The sequence below is a fragment of the Triturus cristatus genome, chromosome 3_1, assembly GCF_964204655.1.
Source record: "Triturus cristatus chromosome 3_1, aTriCri1.1, whole genome shotgun sequence".
NCBI lineage: Eukaryota > Metazoa > Chordata > Amphibia > Caudata > Salamandridae > Triturus > Triturus cristatus.
In genome coordinates, this window is record NC_140583.1 from 993259954 (window position 1) to 993281254 (window position 21301).

General features: G+C 41.0%; 1 protein-coding gene across 1 annotated transcript in view; it reads left to right on the plus strand.

Moving 5' to 3' along the window:
- Positions 1-1656: 1656 nt before the first annotated feature.
- Positions 1657-21301, plus strand: part of SLFNL1 (schlafen like 1) — a 51238-nt gene continuing 31593 nt past the window's right edge. Inside the window, exons 1-2 of the mRNA XM_085646235.1 lie at positions 1657-1958; positions 2271-2964. Coding sequence (XP_085502361.1) covers positions 1657-1958; positions 2271-2964 — 996 coding nt within the window. The remainder of the gene's footprint in view (positions 1959-2270; positions 2965-21301) is intronic.

Sequence of the window (21301 nt, forward strand, 5' to 3'; positions counted from 1 at the left end):
TCCAAATAGAATGTTGCGGATTTCCTATGGAAACACGGTCCTAACTATAACTATCTACTGGCGACCGCCAGTAGATATATATATATATATATATATATATATATATCGATATATATAAATATATATTGATATATATATATAGATATATATAGATATATATGGGTTTAACTACCCTTAATTATAGTTAACTTTCATTGTAAAGGCATGCGTGGTAAAGGAATATTTGCGGTAAGTCATGTGTGGTAAAAGCTTTGAGTTGTAGGGGCAATGCGTGGTAAAGATGTATGGTAAAGGCATGCATTGTATATGCACTGTAGGCCAATATGGCCATGTGCAAACTGTTTCCTATGGCACAATTTGTCCCTGACTTTCAGTTTCAAATGGCAACCATTTTTTCAGATGCGTTCCTTTCCAATGAAGATGCTCTAGTCATGACCAGTGATGAAATTCTTTGCAGATAGACTAAGAACCTCTCCTCTTCAGTGACAGGAGTGACACGTTGCCATTCTTAAGTATGTGTTTTTCCAGTTTCGGGCATTTAGAGCCCCATTTTAATATTAAAATGAGGAATTGGCATATCTTTTCCCTCTATTTTAGCTGCTTATGACTGGTTTTGTGTCTTCTATGGTTCCAATTACTCATGGAGTAAGCCACAAAGGAAAAGCACTGTTTTGTATGGTTTACCTAGTTCTAATCGTTAGCACTACAGTGTGACTCTGTTTATTTAACCCGACAGAAAAGTGGTGATAAGATTAGTGTTTCCCTTTTCACCTGAGACTCACAATTGATTTCCCTTGTCATTCTTTTTCTGATTGAGTACTTTTTGGTTCCCCAGTTTAGCAACTGAGTGGCTGTTCTAAGTCAGTATAGCTTTGTGATTGTATATGACTGTCAATTCATGACCACAGATTGACCAAATGGACAATATTTGCCTCCCTCTTTTTGTTCCCAGGTGAGATGGGTATTTCACGGACATGACTCCCTGTCCTGGTGAGACCCATGAATGTCTGCCACAAGAGACATATTGCCAATATCTCTCACATTGAACTGAGTCTTTTGAACAATCAAATAGGTGTACTGATAAATACTACCTTTTGCTCCCTAGTCTGTGGACTCAGCCTGCCACATAGTGTGTTTGACACATATTCACTCACTTGTGCATTTTGCTCTATGCACCATGCCATCAGTACTTAGGATTATTTATTAGACATCCCATCAATACCTAAGTATGATATTTTTTTTACCACATTTTTGCCATTCAACAGCAATACAAATGCTTGTGAACTGAAAGTTTGCTTTATTCCGGTGTGTTCAATGGGGAATGAGTTCTATTTTATTTCTACATCTCTTATTGAAGGAATGCAAGGTAAGCATTAATCTCCAACTGTGTCTGTATATATAATCATTTGGGCAATGTGCCTAACAACTGCAAACTGACCCTAGAGAATCGCTTTTTTGCTTTACCTACAATTAATCTGTTTCCCTGTGGGATAGGGGTTGTGCCAGTTAAATATAGTGTGAAAATGTCACCAAGTGACACCACATATATTCACACATTTAGATTGAAAAAGACTATTTAATTTGTTTCACATAATAAACTGAAATAATATCAATAAATTCAGAGATATTTATTATTTCTCTGCATTAGATTAAAAGATGGACATTTTGGATGACTTGCAAAACATGGAAAATATGGAAAGAGAGGTCTTATCAAGAGAAGATGTCTACCAGGTAGATCCACCACTTTCGGACCAATTCAAAGAAAACCTTCCAAAAGTGGACTTACCCAAGGATGACCTAACAGAAGACCTTCTTAGGGAAGACCTATCAAAAGAACTAGCGAAGGAAGATCAAGCAGGAGAACTGCCCAAGGAAGACGTAACAACAGAAAATTTACCCACAGAATACCTGGAAAAAGAAGACCTACTCAGGGAAGATCTAACAAGAGAACTACTGAAGAAAGAAGAAGCAAGTGAACCACTCAACAAAGACTTAGCATCACAAGACCTACCCAATCAATATCTGGCAACAGAAGAACTACTCGGGGATGACCTAGCAAAAAACTTAACCCAGAAAGATCAAGTAAGCAAATTACCCATGGAAGACCTAGCAACAGAAAACCTGTCCAATGAATACCTGGAAAAAGAAGACTTCCTGCGGGAAGACCTAGCTAAAGAAATACCCAAGGAGCATCAACCTAGAGAACTACCCAAGGAAGACTTAACAAAAGAAGGCCTATCCAATGAACAACTGGAAACAGATGATCTACTCCGGGAAGACCTATGGAAAGAAGAAACCTCAAAGGGAGACCTGGTTGAAGAGGAGTTATCAAAATATAACCTATCACAAGATGGCTTATTGAAAGTAGATATTCCAGAGCAGGACATCCCTGTACAAAATGGAGATATGTCCACAGAAGATGTGCTAAATGTAGATTCAACACAACAGCACCAGTCAACTAAGGATCTTCATGAAGAAGAACAGTCAAGGGAGGAAATAAAGACAGATATTCTGCTGCGTGAAGCCCAGCAACAAGATTATGCACCCAGTGAAGATGTATCATCTGAGGAGCTGTTAAATGATGGCACATCAGCAAATCTCCTGCCAAAAAAGGATCGACAGACAGATGAATTACTCATAGAAAGCTTGTCAGACAAGCCAAGCGCGTTGTCTCTCTATGTGGGTAATCTGAATTCCCATTTCTCTAAAGAGGTCCTGACTTGTATGCTTAAGGATATACTAGCTAGCATCAGTGTGAACCTGCAGAGGCACGACATAGAGATCATTAAAAAGGGAAAAAATGCATACGCCTTTGTCCACCTGGAGGATGAAAGCAGTTACCAGACTGTCATGACCCAGTTCCACAATCCTTCAAACTTGGAGCAAAGCCTGCTCAAGGAGTTAGTTAAGAAAGGGAAAACCCTGAAGGTATCCGAAGTCAAGAGTAATTTCCCAATAAGAGAGGTGAGCACTTGACAGTCAAGGAAACATTTCTGTTGGTTACACCACCCAAGACATGTTTAATGGAAAAGTGCGTGTCACAAAACTATCAATCTGAGAGGGTATGTGTGTGCCAAAACAATCAGGCATATTATCTTATATTTTATTGTTAAGGCTTGAACCTTTACTTTATTATGTTTGTAGGATTCATTATAGTGTGAATAGTAGGACAAACCAACAAAACTGAAGAAAATCAGACTTCCTAAGTAATTCATTCAAAAATCTGTTGATCTATGCTTGGAACCAGTTGTTTGTATTTATTGGCCATAGTTCTGAAAAAATGACAAATATTTCGAAACTGAAGGATGACAATGCTTGAAGTTGCTCATAACACTGCTGACTTTAACATTGAAAATCCTATCAGGGTTTTGTATGGCAGAGTTTGGTGGGTGGGATACACCGTCCCAAATGTGATGGACATCCCATCCGCCGTATTACAAGTTCTATAAAAAGATTATGGAATTGTAATACAGCGGACGGGATATCCTACTCATTTGTGACAACCCTGTCCACCAAACTCGTGATCCGACCCAGAGTGTTGGTGAGGTATCCATGATAGGGAGACCTGCTAGGATTAGATGCTGCACAGATGATTTTACGCAGGCTGTTACAGGCTATGACAGTGGTGAGGTAACTTGAACACTAAGGGGCATATTTACAAGCCCCTATCGCCACGGGAATGTCACTTTTACGACGTTCCTGCGGGGATAGGGGCTTCGCCTTATTTACGTGGCTTAACACTGCCTTGTATATAAGGCCTCCTTTCACGCTATGCTTAGCGGGAAAGGGGAGGGCAATGAGTGTTGCTGTGGGCGTTCCACTGCACCACCCTTGATTTACAAGGGAGGTGTAAATAGGAGGCAGCACCAAAATAAAGACCAGGGAAAACCTGGCCTTACCCTGGCACAACGAGGAGAAATGTTTAATTTCTCCTTGTTTTTGCTGTTTTCATGTGTACTGCGTTGTGCAGCACATATGGAAACAGCAAATGGCCAATGATTGTTTATGTACAGGAAGGTCCCACTTCCTGCACATTACCAATATATATTTTTTTTAAATGCCATTTTGCAACTTCTATGTGTGCTGCATTAAGCAGCACACATAGAAGTTACAAAACAGCATTCAAAGATTGTTTATGTGCAGGTAGGAGGACATTCCTGCACATAAACAATCTTCCCCTGAACGCAGACACCCTTGCACTATGGTACAAGAGTGCCTGCATTGGCGCTAGGCTGCTAAGTTTAGTGTCAGTTCAGGGGGAAACGCAGGGCTGCACCATATTCTTGTAAATATGGTGCAGCCCTGCGTTTCTGAAGTGGCGAAGTGAGGCGTTCAGCCAGGAAGGCTAACGCCTCACTCGGCCACTGCCCTTGTAAATATGCTCCTAAGTGCCTCATTTATGAGGTTTATTCGCAGGGCAGCACCGCGAGGAGTCTTGTTGAGCTATCCTGCGTCAAAAGAAAAGGGCAGGAATGCGCCTTATCTATAAGATACAGCGCATTCCTGCCCTTTTCCCCCAGCGCTGGCGCACAATGGGCTGCCATGCGCCAACACTAACACCTTTGCACCATGGTGCAAGCGTGCCTGCGTTGCGGGGCTGATTGATTTTGTGCAGGAAGGGACACCTCCCTGCACAAAATCAATCAATTCAGGTGATTTCCTTTTTCTATGTGTGCTTCAAAATGCAGCACACATAGAATAGGGACGCATTCCCAGGATTCCGATTTCTTATAAATCTGGGAATGCTTCAGATTCCATGGGTGTTACGTAGGAACACCCACAGGGATTAATGAGGCCCTAAATTAGTTGAGTGCATGTATGAGAGCTCCTTTTTTGGGTCCTAGTGCAATCACTGATTACTAGTCTGTATCAACTGGTAAGTACTTATACAATTGCTTGTGGGCAGGGTCATTAGCAACTGGTCTTGCATGGCTACAGGTCCTACTGAGTGCTCACTGGTTGAATAACCAAGTTACTCACTTTGTACACTTGACTCTACTTGGTACGCAATAAACAGTCTTAACCCCAAAAGGTGGCACAGTGGTGGAACTCATGTGGTGCACAGCAAAATAAATTACACTTAATAAAGACAAAGTTCAAAGATATTTCTTCAAAGTAGAATCCATCTTCCTATATGAACAGGAAAGGTAGAACTAATGATGCGTACCAAAAACATATTTGAGATCCTTCTGGGATAGAATATGACGATATGACAGAGTTTAAATAGTAGGGCTGGGAACAATCTCAGTGTAAGGTGCAATGGTTTTGATATCGTTAGTAGACTTTGTTAATTTTCAGGTTTAATACAGTCTTTGCTTGCAAGAGCCAGCTGATGGGACAGAAGATCCAGATGTGAAGTTACAGTCTATCAGGTTAGCCATAATATTTCTGCCACCTGCTCTAGTTCTCAGCCTTCCTGGGTGCAAGGTTGGACATATCAGTCGGTTTTAACTTAAGTGACTGATTTTCCATCAAAATGCCACAAATTTCAGGATATCTAAAAACCCACTGCCGAACAATAAGTGTCCTAAATGCCAATTGGCCAATTCAAAAATGTTGGTGTGCAGTTAACGGGGCTGTGTGAGGTATGGCTATAGTTCATGGGGAACAGGAGACCAACTACTCACATGTCTGTGCAGGACGACTACTGGTGTTGATATAGGATGGCACTCAGAGGGGCATATTTACAAAAGAAGTGACGGAGCGCGGCATTAGCCTTGTTGGCTTAACGCCGCGCTCTGCCACTTCTGAGACACAGGGCTGCACCATATTTAAAAGAATACGGTGCAGCCCTGTGTTTTTCACTGCGCTGGCGCTAAATTTAGCAGCCTAGTGCCTACGCAAGCACCCTAGCATCATAGGAATGATTGTTTATGTGCAGGAAGGTGCACCTTCCTGCACATAAACAATCTGAAATGGTGATTTGTGACTTCTATGTGTGCTGCTTTGTGCAGCACACATAGAAGTTGCAACTCATCATTTTTTTTTAATGATTATTTATGTGCACGAAGGGACAAATAAGCAATCAATGGTGTTTTGCTGTTTCTATCTGTAAAGCATTTCTCCTCATTTCACCTCTTTAAGACCAGGTTTTCCCTGGTCTTAATTTGTCGCTGCCCCATATTTACGGCACCCTTGTAATAGGGGGAAGCGCCAAAATAAATGGGTGTTGTGGTGGAACACCCACCACAACACCCATTGCCTGTCCCTTTCACGCTAAGTATAGCAAGAAAGGGTGCATTATTTAAAAAATCAGTGTTAAGCCACGTCAAGTGGCTTAAAGCTGCCTTGCAAATAAGGCAAAGCCTATATCGCCACAGGAACGTCACTCTAAGTGACGTTCCTGTGGCCATAGGGGCTTGTAAGTATGTCCCATAGTATGCATACTTGGCAAATCAAACTTCAAAGTCTCTTATCTTGACAGACTCTGGACACAGTCAATAATATTTGTTGGCAGGGCAACCATAGGACAGGGAATATTAACTGCATCTAGAACAAGAATGGCACTGGTTGGGATAATGACTATGCAGGTTCACCACACTGGAAGTGCTGAATTTTATATCTAGATCCTCAGACTTCAGATCTCACAGAGGCTCATTGGTTGGGATCTACCAGCTGGACTAGAAGTCTCTCAAAACTACAGGTTGGTTCACTCCCTTGAGATGCCCTTTGCCTGGACTTCATAACTTGATATTGCTATTTTTTCCTTCTAATCATGGTCCAAGCTCTGCTCCTCACACTGGGCAGTTCTGCTTCCACTTCTTCAAGGAAGGCTGCAATACCTGGGTTCTCCAGAGTCCTAGCCTAAGTTCTAGCCTTAAAGAAAACACCTACTCCAAGCATCCTGCTCCCAACAGTTGCTTCTCTGGGCAGGTGCAAATTGTTGCTTTGTGTAGTCTATTTGAAGTACAACTACTTGGTAAATGAGGTCATTATTTGTCTTGCTGTGAGGGTACTGGCAGCTAAAGGTGAAGCTTTCTTTAAAGAGAATCTCTACCGTGGAAAAAAACTGTTCTCTTTACCCGGCTCTGACTCTCTAACAATCACCAACAATAGAATTCCAGAATGGTACTTAGTTTAATGACGTCTGCTTGGATTTTGAGATCTATCATCATTCACTAGATGGCCCCTTTAAAAATTGTGAACACTTCTGTATTCAGGGCAGAGGTTATCTCACAGAAATGTCTACCTTGTCCCTGGGCTTTTTAGAAGATACGCAGGGATGTCAGCTGGTCCTGAGAACGTGGATTGCACCCTAATTAAACATATTTCCACCAGGGCAGGCTGGAAGAAGTGCAGAAGTAAATATCTGAATTCTACCAGACATCTGCAGGTTTTTGTAGGCAGCCTTTCATGAACAGCAACATGCAGATTGTGGTGTCCACAGAAGGAGATGTCACCCGGGAATTACCACTTGTTGAAGGCCCTTATTGTGTCCTCTGTCGGAAATGGGAGACGATGTGCAGAGAGGATAGGTCCATATGGAGGCCTTAGCTGAGCTGTGTGCATTCTGCTGGTCTTAATTTTAACTGCCATACCTCCCAACCTGAAAACAAACGATCAGAACTTTTTGAACATATAGGTCTGACTAGAGCTTGAGGTTAGTGAGTGTATTTATGTGTGCCATATAGTCTCAGAATGTAACCCCCTCTTCCAGTTCCCAAAGTAAACCTTGATTGTCCCTCACTACCCTTGGAGAGAGGAATGTGCAAATAAATTAACTTTATTTCCAGTTGCAGCTCATAGTACCCTGGGCTCTGGGACACCAGCGTTAGACAAGAATATCTACCAGTGACACTGTTGAGAAGTCACTCACTGTTCCAAGGCCCAAGGAACAGTCAATGCTGTAATTTGCCCTATGCACTGTCCCACTCCAGGAAAGCCAGTGCTAATATATGCCCCTAGAGTCAAGACAGTCAATGCCATGATGGGATGAGAGCATCCCACTCATACAGGCTTTTGAAAATGGCAATGAGCATCAGACTTTCTTCAGCAGGCCAAAAAGAACAATTGATGGGCTGAATGCTGCACAATATCAAACATTCACCCCAGTAGAGATCTGGGTCTCAATCCATTGTTTGCACCCCATGCCTTTCCAGTTCAGACCCAGCCATATGCAAATCAGTCTTGACCCTGTCCCCCATGGGAACGGCCCAGCCCGAACTGCCAGGCTAGGTCCTTCCTGGACTGGAAACAAGCATCCTGGGACCAGTTTCAGTGCATCCCCCCTCATCAGCCAGGCTAGCTTGACTCCAGTAACATGGAGGGCATGGGACCCACGTCTGGGCATACCCGTCCCACTCGGGGTGACAAATGCAAAAAGAACAATTGATGGACTGAATGCTGCACAATGTCAAACATTCACCCCAGTACAGGGTATGCCCAGACGTTGGCCCCTTGCTCACTTTGCCACTGGATTCAAGCTAGCCTGGGTGATGAGGGGTGTCACCCCGAAACCGGTCCAAGGATGCTTGTTTCCGGTCCAGTGAAGACCAGGCTTCGTAGTTCAGGCACGGGGTAAAGACTGATTTGCATAAGGCTGGGTCTGAACAGGGGTGGCGAAGTGAGATAAAGAACAATGATGGATTCAACCCAGATCTGTGACGGGGGTGAGTATCTGAAAAGTTTCAGTGCTCCGTCCATCGTCTCCTTGTGTTTGCTGTGTAAACGCTATTAGCCAGTTGCTGCCATGATGTACCCTTGGCATACCCCCAAAGGACAGCCAGTGTTTTAATGTGCACCTAAACTCCCCCTCACAGGCCAGTCACTGCCATGAAGTGCTGTGAGTATTATTTGGCCACATACCAGACAGTGTAATGATATACTCCAAGTTATGCCTTCATCCCCTTTCATTTATTTGATTTAAATAGGGAATGTGGAGTGTCACCATTTATGTAGTACCCTCCCTTACTTTACTGCATAAAGGGAACGTATTCACTGTAGCTGGATTAGATAAATAGACCCTCTCCACCAGATAGTTCTAGCTGCATATTGATTCATTTTTGTGCACACTTGCCACCAATATTGTCGATAGCAAAGCAGTGTGGAGAGCCACAAGTACTGTTACAGTTTGGCTCTGGGACAGAAACGGCAAGAGATGTTGAGTTGTAATGTCAAGGGTGATCAGTTGTGCAGCGGCTACATATGTCCTCACCCATAACACAGTGAGTTGCTCTTGTTTAATGGCACAAGGTTCTATTTTACTTACACCATCAACCAATATTTCAGGAAATGTCTGGAATTCTCAAACTAAAATCGTAATTGACCTGCAAAGCCACCTAGGTTTGGATTTGGCACATCATTGCAAAAAAATAAGTTTGTGTCGAGAAAATAAATGACAAAACTCATAAAACAACCAGGTAGGCATAAAATCGTGAAAAAGGGTTTTCAATATATAGGAAGTGATGGCGCTCAGCTAGTATGCGTGTAGGGTGTTTGGCTGAACAGGTAAAAAATTGTGCTAAACAGGAAGGGGAGACCCCTCTACCCCTTAATGTGTGTAGGGTAGACCCTACAACAAAACAGTACAAATAATCCTGTGCACACATATAAGATATAACCAGTAAATACTGCAGTAGACAAAGCAAAATATGCAAAGTTCGTTAGTGTTAATGGATGTTCTTTATTCCTTTAGGAAACGCAAACAGCCGACACGTGTTTCGTCAGGAAAAGTAGTCCCACGAATCTTCAGGGCTGAGAAAAATAGCGTGGATCTAATAGAGGCCTAACACCGGTGATATTTCCAACCCAGCTGGGTACACAATTTGAACAGTGAGAGAAGTAAGCAAGCAATTAAAAGCCTGTACGACGTTTCTTGAATGTAATGTATTCGAAAAGCCGGTGATGATTCCAAACCGATATCAATATCAATAACACACACACTGTAGCATGGGTGCCGCCAGGACGTGCGATCTTTTCTTCGTTTAAATTTACATTACGAACACATACTCGTGTTCTGCCCTTACGTTATCATCGCTGAGATCGCGATGTCTACTGCACTTCGGTTTCATTGACCTTATTGATATTGAATACACTACCCTTTTGGATTCTTTCTCTGTCTTTACTCGTGGCACCAGACTATTGAGATTTGATAACCAAGCTAACCGATTGACACCAGTTTTTATGATTGATGAGACGTGTTAATTGCCAGTTTGGAATTATCACCGGCGTTTCGAATACATTACAGTCAAGAAATGTAGAACAGACTTTTAATTGCTTGCTTACTTCTCTTACTTACTAGCTAAGAACCAAATTGCGAGTCTAATCATACAAGATACAGGGGTTTTGACCTATGATAACGGTCAGATATTAGAGGAAGTCCAAAAATATATGTCAAGGATCTATGCAGAGCGTGGGGATTTCTCCCCTGAAAGAGCTGAAATGTGGCTTAATCAATTAGTCCTACCACATCTCACAGAAGCAGATAGGGTCTTTTTAAGCTCGCCAATCAAAGAGGGAGAAGTATATAATCAACTAAAGAGCATGGCAAAAGGTAAAGCTGCGGGACCAAATGGGCTCCCAGTAGATGTGTATCAAATCAGTCCAGAATTAATCGTACCGGTCCTCACAATCTTATTTAATAAAATACATCTTTCAGGTGAGGCTGTCTCACAAACATGGACTGAAGCGACAGTGACTCTAATATTAAAACCCAGTAAGGACCCCCAGATCGTCGAATCCTATCGGCCAATCTCGCTGTTGAATACTGACTATAAAATCTTTGCAGATGTATTGGCAGCGAGATTGGCTAAAGTTATTAAATCAGTGGTTCACAGCGATCAGAGGGGCTTTATGCCGGGTAGGCAGCTGAACGAGCTTACGTTTCAGGCTATTGCTGCTATAGATGTCGCTACTAATGAAAAATCTCCCCTGACCATTGTGGCTATTGATGCCGCAAAGGCTTTCGACCAAGTTAATTGGTTCTATCTATGGGCAACATTAGCCGCATTCGGTATGCCATTGAACTTTATAGCCTCGATTCGATCCCTATATATAAGTCCCAAAGCTAAAATCTTAGTAAATGGCCTTCTTACCGATTGGGTACATATATCGCGTGGCACCAGACAGGGATGTCCCCTTTTGTTTAATTTATACATTGAACCTCTTGTTATTAAGCTGAGAGCAGATCCTGTTTTCAAACCTTTTAATATTGCGAGTTTGGAGCTGAAATTTGCTCTCTACGCGGATAACCTTTTAATGTTCACTCTGAATCCTGAAGAGGCTATCCCTAGACTTTTTGCTCGGGCAGAAGACTTTGGGGCAATCTCTGGCTACAAATAAGTAGAGAAAAGACCGAGCTTATGCAGTGGAACCAGGTTAAAAAGTATCCGGGTGTCAAACCTAAGATGAGATACCTGGGAATTCACTTAGTTCAAGATATTAATCAGCTATTTAAAATAAATCTGGATAGAGTTTATAAGGAGATTTGTCATCTCCTACAACGCTGGTCTGGTCTCTCGCTTAATATCTTCGGCAGAGTGAATCTCATAAAAATGGTTATTTTACCAAAAATCACCTACTTATTTAATTATATCCCGTTAACTTTCAATTCGAAAGACATTGCTAAAATACAGGGGAAAATAGGTTCATTTATATGGAACTCCAAGTCACCGAGAATATCATGGAAGAAATTGAAGAAGAAACTAAAACTTGGGGGTCTCGCCCTCCCAGATATACTCATTTACTGTCACTCGTTCCAACTAAAAAACTTTAGACGAATGGCTGATAAGGCAGATACTTCTGTTTTAGGCTGTCTATTTCAGGCATTGTTACATGGATTACCCCAAGGTCAGGAATACTTTCTGTTTAAATTCGGAGATCCCAGGTTTTATAAAAAAGTGAGACTAAAGATTTTAACAGCAGCTCAAAAAAATTGTTTTTGTTTCAGGAAAAAGCTGGGAATTCCCTATTATGCTCCCCAGGCCCCGATTTGGGACTCCCCAGGGACTCCCGAGTGTTTAAAGGATCAACTAGCTCGCCCCTTGAAGTCGGACGGTATAACACACTTGGGAGATCTTCTAAAGGATACGCAGCTTATGGATTGGGATTCTCTCTGTAGATTGACAGGGGGTACACTCACCAGGTTTAAATATTATCAACTATCGGGTTGGTGGGCAACTCTCGGGTCGACGTCTTGTTCACCTAATCCAAAGTTTGATTTAGTAAATAGGAAAGGGACTTGGAAAAGAGAGTTGGCCTTTTGGTATTGGGCCATGATGGTGGAAGAAGAAGTGCCAGAGGCCGAACTCTTAAAAATATGGGGTGAGGCGGTTGATTTAGATCATGACAATCTTCAGGAACTGTGGGTGGATTCCTTTACAATGTTACACACTGTGGTTAAGTCAGCTACACTCAAAAGGAATCATTTGTTTACCCTGTATAGAGTATACATCTCACCTAAGAAATTAGTAAAAATTACAAACCTAGAACATCGATGCCCTCGTTGCAGGTTCCTTGCCGCTGACGACATACACATGTTTGTTGATTGTCCATTGCTGGTGAGTTATTGGGCTAGAATAGGTGAATTCATCGTGGCAGTATTGAATATACAATTTACAATCACTCCAAGGATAATCTTGTTTGGGCTAGCTAAGGAATATCGACATGGTGACACGGACTCTAAATTAATTTTTTATGTAATGTTGTTGGCTAGACGAGAAATATGCAGGGCGTGGAAAAACGAGAAGGTACCCACTTTTCCAGACTGTTTGAAACACATCATCCTTGTAAGTGAGTCCGATATTGCTTGTGATCCTTCAAGTGGTGTAAAGATCTGGGCAGCTCTAATGGCCTGGCGGAACAAATGAAGGTATTCCGACCCTTCTCTTTCTCCCCCTGGGCTTTAAACACCGGAACCGCGTCATACATATTGGGGGCAGAGGGGAAGGGGCTCCCCATCTAGATTGCCCTTTTCATCTGGTGGCATATGAGGAATACAAAAAAAAACAAAAAAAAAGAAAATTAAAAAAAAGCAAGAGGTGTCGTGGTGGAATGCCAACTGCAACACGCATTGCTTGCCCCTTTACCGCAGAGGACTGTGGCGAAAAGCAGCATGTATACAAGGTGGCGCTAAGCCAGGTTAGGTGGCTTAGCTCCACCTTGTAAATATGTGAAATGGCACTATGCCACCGGAGCGTAAAAAAAAGTGACGTACCCTTGGCGATTGGGGCTTGTAAATATGCCCCATTGTTTACAAAGTTGCCTAAGTGTACTGGAAGCATGATATGAAGGGAACAAAAGATGACTACATCCAACATGTCAAATATTAAAGGCCTGAGTCAAAAACTGCACATTGTAGTACATTTTGAAGTACTACAGTAGTACCAAACATACTACAATGTGCTATTCACAAGCTGCATATTTGTAGAAACTTGCCCTTTTTAATCAGTAAACTACTTTCTTTATTCACAAACTGCACTTTTGTAGTCACTTACACTTTTCTAGTAAATCCCTACCTCCATTAGTTTATATGCAAGGGTGTTGCAGCACAAGTGGTTAGCAATGTGTAGCGTTTGACTTACTGCAAAACTGTAAGGCCCTGATTCAAAAAGGTAAATTTATACTTTTGTGTAACTTTATGACTTTTTCCAATTCACAAAGAAGTTTTATGAGTAGTATCTTTACGGCTGCCTATCTTTTTATGTGTGGAGCCTCTAAAGCCAGTGTGGAGACCCTGCAGTTGTAAAGATACTGCTCGTAAAATCCCTTTGGCAATTGCAAAAAATAGTAAACTTACACAAAAGTGTGAGTTTACCTTAATGAATCAAGTGACTACAAATGTTTGTGACTACAAAAGTGCAGTTTTTTAATACCGAAAAGTAGCAAAGTTACTCAAATCTGTAAACTTACTCAAAAGTGTAAGTTACCTTTGTGAATAAGAACCTACATGTCAATCATATTGTGTTAATGATACATTTAGTAAAAATTCTACATCAACAAGCACTTTACATTTGATGGTTCGCATACAAAACCTAAATTTGTTCCAAGAAGAGGTAGAGCTCAAGGTGGGAAGCAACGGCGAAAGGACCAGAATCATGGTAGAGAGTGGAGGAATTGCCAGGAAATTGTGTAGAGTCACAGAGGAGTGAAGTTAAGTAGATGGATCTGGAAAGGTTTTCTCAGTGACAAATTTGCCTATGATGGATCCCATCATGACAGCAGAAACCGCTTCAGATTAAAGAGACAACTGGTGGTTCAGGCCTCTATCCTTTCCCGGCTGGACTACGGGAGTGCCTTGCTACTTGGAGTCAACCAGGCTGAGGCTACTAGGCTTCAGAGGGTGCAGAACGCTGCTGCACGGGCCATTGTTGGCCTTCCGAGACGATGTTCTGTCTCTGCTGTTCTGACCTCCCTTCACTGGCTTCCGGTCAGACAGAGAATCAAATTTAAGGCTCTCTGTCTGACATTTAAGATTCTGAAGCTTTCCTCTCCTCCTGCTTTGGCGGGCCTTATTTCTTCATACGTCCCCACGCGGTCCCTCAGGTCTGAATCTTACCATCTGGCGATTAAGCCTAGGTTCAGGCTGAGTAGGATGGGAGGACGCTCCTTCCATGTTCTGGCGGCTGATCTATGGAATTCCCTTCCTTTACATATTCGCGCCCTAAATAGTCTGACTCTTTTTAGACGCGCCATTAAAACCCACCTGTTTGCCTCTGCTAATTGATTTCTCTTCTCCTCAGCTTTGACCTGTTGTGTTGTGTACCTGATCAGGCGCCAGGACGCCCCTTCGCTGGGGCAGCTGTGCGCCTAATAAAAGTTATTAACATAACATAACATAACTTCAGAAGCAGGAAACTTCACATGCAATGGTCCATAATCCATGGTGTTCTGGGGGTGTAACATCTGCCATACCTCAGATTGGGGGTACGTCCAACAAACCCTAAATCAGGCAATTTCATTCTTCTCAGTTTTCTCTTTCACATGAATGTTTCCAGTAACTAGAAAAGCGAAAACCCACATATCTTCAGAATCAACGCAATCACCATGTTGCTAGAAAAGGATTTTAAATTCATGTAAAAAATGTGGAATACTGAATGACAAAAATGGGGACCTTAGCCTGTGAGGTCAGCACTTTCAGATTGTATTTCATCCTCATACTCAGGAGGATTCACCAACCTGCACCACCTACCTTTTTCAAATCGAAGAAATGTATTACTCAAAGGTGTGCGCTGATCTATACCATTGTGGATCTATATTTCATTTTTATTTTTCTGAGTAAATAGACAACGCACCCACCATAATGTCATAAGAGGAAATTGCCAACCTTACTGAACACAGAGCAGAAACATTTGTGTTCACGAGAGAAGAAACTCAATGAATTTATGCTCTGATAGAAGAAACGGAAAGCAGCAGTACCAGTACTGGTTCTATACAATCAGATATCAAACATCTTCTATACATTTCTAAAAAAGCAATCAACCAACACCTTCATGCAAGTACCTTAATCAAGTATCACAAAGTACAGCGCATCCCAAGAGGATTGAGAATCGCCTTGAAATCTACTTTATGCAAGAACAACGCCAGATTTACCGAGAAGTGGCAGGCGATCTTAAACAAATGTTCTTTGGACCTAATATTGTTAATTATTGAGGAGTTATCTAAAATATTGGAGGACCTAAACAAAGAAATTCATCAGCTCAAACAAGAATTGAGTGAAAAGTTGTCTAAGGAAAATTGGGGTGAAACTTTGGATGACCTAAACAAACAACTAGATACATACACAAAAGAAATCAATGAGAGGAAAATTCGGAAATTTAAAAGAGACATGATCGATTAGAAGATGGAGAGGTATACAATTGGGCAGATATTTACGATCAGAGGAGACAACAGAGACCAAACATTGGACGATTCTCGGACACTGAAGCTTCATCGTCTGATGACAAACAACCTAGAGGCTCTCAACCTAAAGGACTGGACCCCCAAAGAACGGACAAGGAAGCCTCATCCCCATCTATATCAAGTAATATCACAGATAGTAGGCCTTTTTTAGAGAAAGGCCAAAGACCACCAGACGAGGCAGGAGGAGAACACAATGAAGAAAGCAACAACCAGTAGCGAAAGGCACAAGAAGCCAGAGACTATATTTATTAATATTTCTCAACATCATCTCACTGAGTTTCAAATCAACACGCTGCAGAAGGGTTCTTCGTATGTACCCACATATCATTCTAATGCATTAGAAGCAGAAATCAACTTATATAAATTCATGCGGTTACTGAGACTGAAACATTTTTTCACCAACGTTGTTGAAGAGAATCCTCGTCCTCATACCAACACTTTACTTGGATTACGGAACAAAAGTACATTCATCGCTCCTATGAGTCATAAAGTTCTAGATGCATTTGAGACAGTTGTACTATGGAATCTACGTACCATCTTCAAACAAACCAAATCGAAAACTTCTAATATCATGCAAAAAGAAAGACAGACTTTACAACAAATAGCATCCAGTCATGAGATTACCATTTTGTCAAGCTGATAAAGGAGGGGCCATGGTTCTCATGGACACCACCTACTACATGGAGAATGTCGAGAATAATGTTCAAGATAAAAACATCTATTTGAAACTATCATTTGACCCAACCAATGAGTTTTTGAAAATCCTTTTAAAGATTGTAGATGACGCTTTGGAAAAAGGAACCATAACGAGAGAAGACAAGGCTTACCTCATCAAAAACAACCCATCTGTACCATACATATACATGATTCCGAAAATACACAAACATTCCACTAAACCTCCATTTCGACCAATCGTATCTACTGTCAATTCTATACATGAACCTATCGGCAAATATCTAGACAAACGTCTGCTGCCCATAGTACAAAATATGTCTACCTACATCAAAGACACCACAGACCTTTTAAACATTCTTGTAACAATAACATCCAGTATAACCTCAGACACTATACTTTGCACCCTTGTTAAATCATTATATACCTCGATCCCACACAATCTGGACATCTCTGTGGTGGAATCTTTTTTAATTCATTGTGAGAAAGATGAACAACTTAAAGTATTTCTAATAGAATTACTATGCTTTTCCCTATTCCACAGCTACTTTAAATGGCAAGATCATTTTTATATTCAATCTTCAGGGACATCGATGGGCAATTGCGCCGCACCGGCGTATGCAAATCTCTTTATGCACAGGTTTGAATTGGATCATATTCTTAACCAAGAAAAATGGATTGAATCACCTCATCCTATACAAAAGAGACATCAACAACAGTTGTGTGCTAAGGAAAGGGACACACTTGGGAGTTATCCGAAGCCATTGAGACCCTCAATTTGGTTGATGAAAGAATTGGATTTACCTCATCAATTAGTCAAGAACAAATCACCTTCTTAGACACATGTATCTCTAACAAAAATGGGCATTTAATCACCAATGTGTACACTAAACCGCCAGACCAAAACAATGTATTGCATTTTCACAGTTTCCATCAACCATCCCTCAAGAAACATCTTCCGTACTCTTAACTGCTTAGATTAAAAAGAATTTCATCTAATGACGTACTATACAAAGAAAGCATGAGTACATGCATCAAGAACCCATATTACAATAGGCAATCACAAAAGCAGAAAACAGTCATGTGAAAGCTTAATAAAACAAACGGAGTCAAAAACCAATGAAGAAAGATTGGTATTCATTTCTAAATTTTCTACCCACAGTAATGAAATCAAAAACATCATTTTAAAATACTGGCCCATGTTAGACACGGAACCAGACTTTAAAGGCATTTTTGAAACCAAACCAAGATTTGCATACTTACGTACCAGAAATTTTAAACAGATCTTAACCAAACCAATGGATTAAAAAGAAGGCACTTATCGTGGAACGGTACCTTGTATGGACTGCGGCAATTGTAATTCTATCATCAAAGGGAACACTATACGGCACCCTAACCGTGGAACCATCATCAAATTAAGAGTGACAGCCACATGTAATAGCCAGAATGTTATATACATGTTGAAGTGTCCATGCGGACTAGCTTATGTGGGAAAGACAGAGAGAAAAATGAGAATACGTCTGAATGAACATAAGAGCAAAATTCGTACGAAAAATGTTAAATCCACAGTTGCCACACATTTTTACTCATTGCATCACAACATTAGCCAATTGAGATTTTATGGTTCTTGAACAGGTACCGATTAGACCAGGTCGAGATAATACGCAATAATACGCAATCCAGTGTGTTTCAAAGGGAAACACACTGGATTAACTTCTTGGACTCTGTAAACCCGAAAGGGTTAAATGAACGGATGGACCTTAGTTGCTTTTTTTAAAAAATTTTTGCCTGTTTTGAACTACACAAGGGATGCGTTGGAAAAAGTGACACTCCATTTACTGTTATTTTTACAATTATCATTTCTTTTTAAATTATCATTTTCATGTACCTTGTTGTTGATTTTAATATGGGTCAGGACGACCCCCATGACATTAGTCCCAAAAAAAAAGTGTCATTTAATGTTCAGAAAATGTACACAGACATTTGCAATACATTTACATAATATATGGTTTCATGTTTTCTATTATTATATTTGTTTATTTATAATGAACACTCTCCAGACAGTCAGACCGATAGCTTGTGTGTACCTTAGCAATTTTTATTTTTCCTTTTCACGTTTTATCGACTATAGGCCGATCACATTCTCTGGGCATTTTTGTGTCCGTTCTCTATTTTTCTTGTCACGTTAGTTTACTGCTACCAGCATGCACCGCTTCACCTTTTCTCTTCTGGGTTTCTACCTTTGTAAACCTTACAGGACTTCCATCTTCCACTTGCGCTCATACCGAGAATGGTTGTTCATACTGGCACGATTTCGGCTCCGGTAAGTCTTTGTCATTTTACAACAAGCGCTCAGAATGAGTTGTGCTTCTAAAACGCGAGTTCGACTAATTGTCACTTCTGTTTAGCCGCATTTATATTGACACACCGCCGAACAGAATATACGCAAAAATACGGCGTTCTGTAAGTTTGCATGTCATGCAGTTCATGTTTTGGATTACAGTTTTATTTAATTCTCCACGTTCTGGGCTTTTCCTTTCAGGGTTTCTCACTTGCATTTTCTCTTTTACTATCACGTATTACCACGATATAATGCATTTACGAATTTCCTTGTACGGCTTGATTGCACTTTTTTATTATACTTTATTGACGCACGCTTACTCAACAACACGTTCGAAACCTAAACTATCGGGAACGTGGAGTTCCATCCACTTCTTCTTTGGAGAGAATTGTTGATCCATCTCACTGGCAGTTTTATACCTTTTTGACTAAGTATTTCACTTTTCACATGTTCAGGGACTACTGTTCATTATGACCAATGCTCACTGATGTTACTAATTCACCACTTATGGTTATACATGGCATTTTTCCCATCCATGTGATATTGTGGCAGGTTTGCCGACTTTTGTGGTACTAAGCTTGAGTTTCTTCTGTATTGCAGAGTGAAGCCCCTGATGAAGGGCCCCATCCCAAAATGCATTGGGCATATAAAAATTTGTGAAATTAATTGTATGATATCAAATGAGGATTATCATTCAAGTTCGTACTAAGATTGATATCAACTAAATGAACACTTCATGGATTCAATAAAGTGAATTGAGCAGGAATTATTTAAAAGTGGACATTACTTTTTATTTGAGTGCAAGTTTGAGACGCTCCTCAGTCTGTGAGGTCAGCGCTTTCAGATTGTATTTAATCCTCATACTCAGGAGGATTCGCCAACCTGCACCACCTACCTTTTTCAAATCTAATAAATGTATTACTCAAAGGTGTGCACTGATCTATAACATTGTGGATCTATATTTCACAAATGGGGAGGAGAACAGTCTGTTTTTGGTGCTGGGAATACTTTTAAATATCTTACCCTGACAAATGCACCTGTAAGATTCTTAACAACGTCCAGGCCACAGTCTCAGCACCAGGTTAAGCTTCATTGTCTGCTGTTTACATAGCAGCCACATGGGTTTCTACTGTCAAACAGAAAATCATACAAATACCTCAATGAGCTAAATTGTGGTAGGAAACTTTCACAAACAATAGCTAAACTGATTTATGCTACTGAACTGTACAGTACTATCCTATAAAAAAAATATTTTGTAAATCTTTTTATTAAACAGACTCGACATCAGGTACAGGGCCACAAAGGTCAGTATAGAGGGTACAGTGGATTCAAATATGCATATAAATACAATAGGACAGTTCATTGGAAATCACGGGGAGGGGGGTTCATTGCTGTCCAGGTCACGGGGAGGAGTACAGATGTCACCACGGTAGGTATTCCAGGGAGCCCATATCTTAGAACATTTCCGGGGGCAGCCCCGGGCCACTGACACAGTCTTTTCTCTTAGCATACACCAATCAAGGTCTTTTTCCCAATCAGTAATCGTGGGTGAATGTGAGGCCCACCAAAGCTGCGCTATGTTCCTCTTGGCGATCATGCAGCCGAGTGTGACCCATTGTGTGGTGTGTGTGTTAAGGTTGGTCGGTTCCCAGATGTTGAGGAGGTACCAGGGTGCTTCTGGCTTAACTTCGACCTCCAATGTTTCGCTCATGACTATGTGAATTTTAGGCCAGTATTCCTGGATTGTTTCACAATGCCAAATAATGTGCAGGAATGTGCCCATCTGAGTGCACCCACGTCTACAAGATCCGTCTGTCAGCCCACCCATGTGCACCAGTTGGGGACCCGTTATATAAATCCTGTGCAGGATCTTTAGTTGCACTAGGCGAAGTCGCACTGGGACCGCAACAGTTTTGGTGGAGGAAATCGCCGTCTGCCAGCCCTCGTCGTCTAATTCGATGCCATCTCCAGTCCATTTCTCACGTAGTGACAGTAAGGGGTCATCTATGTTATTGATGAACTATCCTATTAATTTAATGTGCATAAATAATGTATGATGTTGCAGAAAAATAGCAGAATCCTGAAACATACCTGAGCTAGGTTGAATTTGGCAAGGCAAATCAGAAGGAAACAGTGTTGGTAAAGTTTTCTAAGAAATTATGATGATATTGGAAAAAGGTCAAATACATATCATTTCATAAAGCTTTATTCAACAGTTAAGTCATAAAAGCACAAACATTTAAAAAGAATCACCACTAATTCTATATGCAACTAATTTTTAGAAACATCCATATTAGATCTTTTTATATAAATAATTAAAATGTTATTAAATCCCCATGTTAACTGTCCTGTTGTATAATTAAAATTATAATAATTAATTGAATATAAAAAAACCGACATTCGTTACTAACGCACAACAATGGTTTTCATACAGATTATTTATCATTGCCA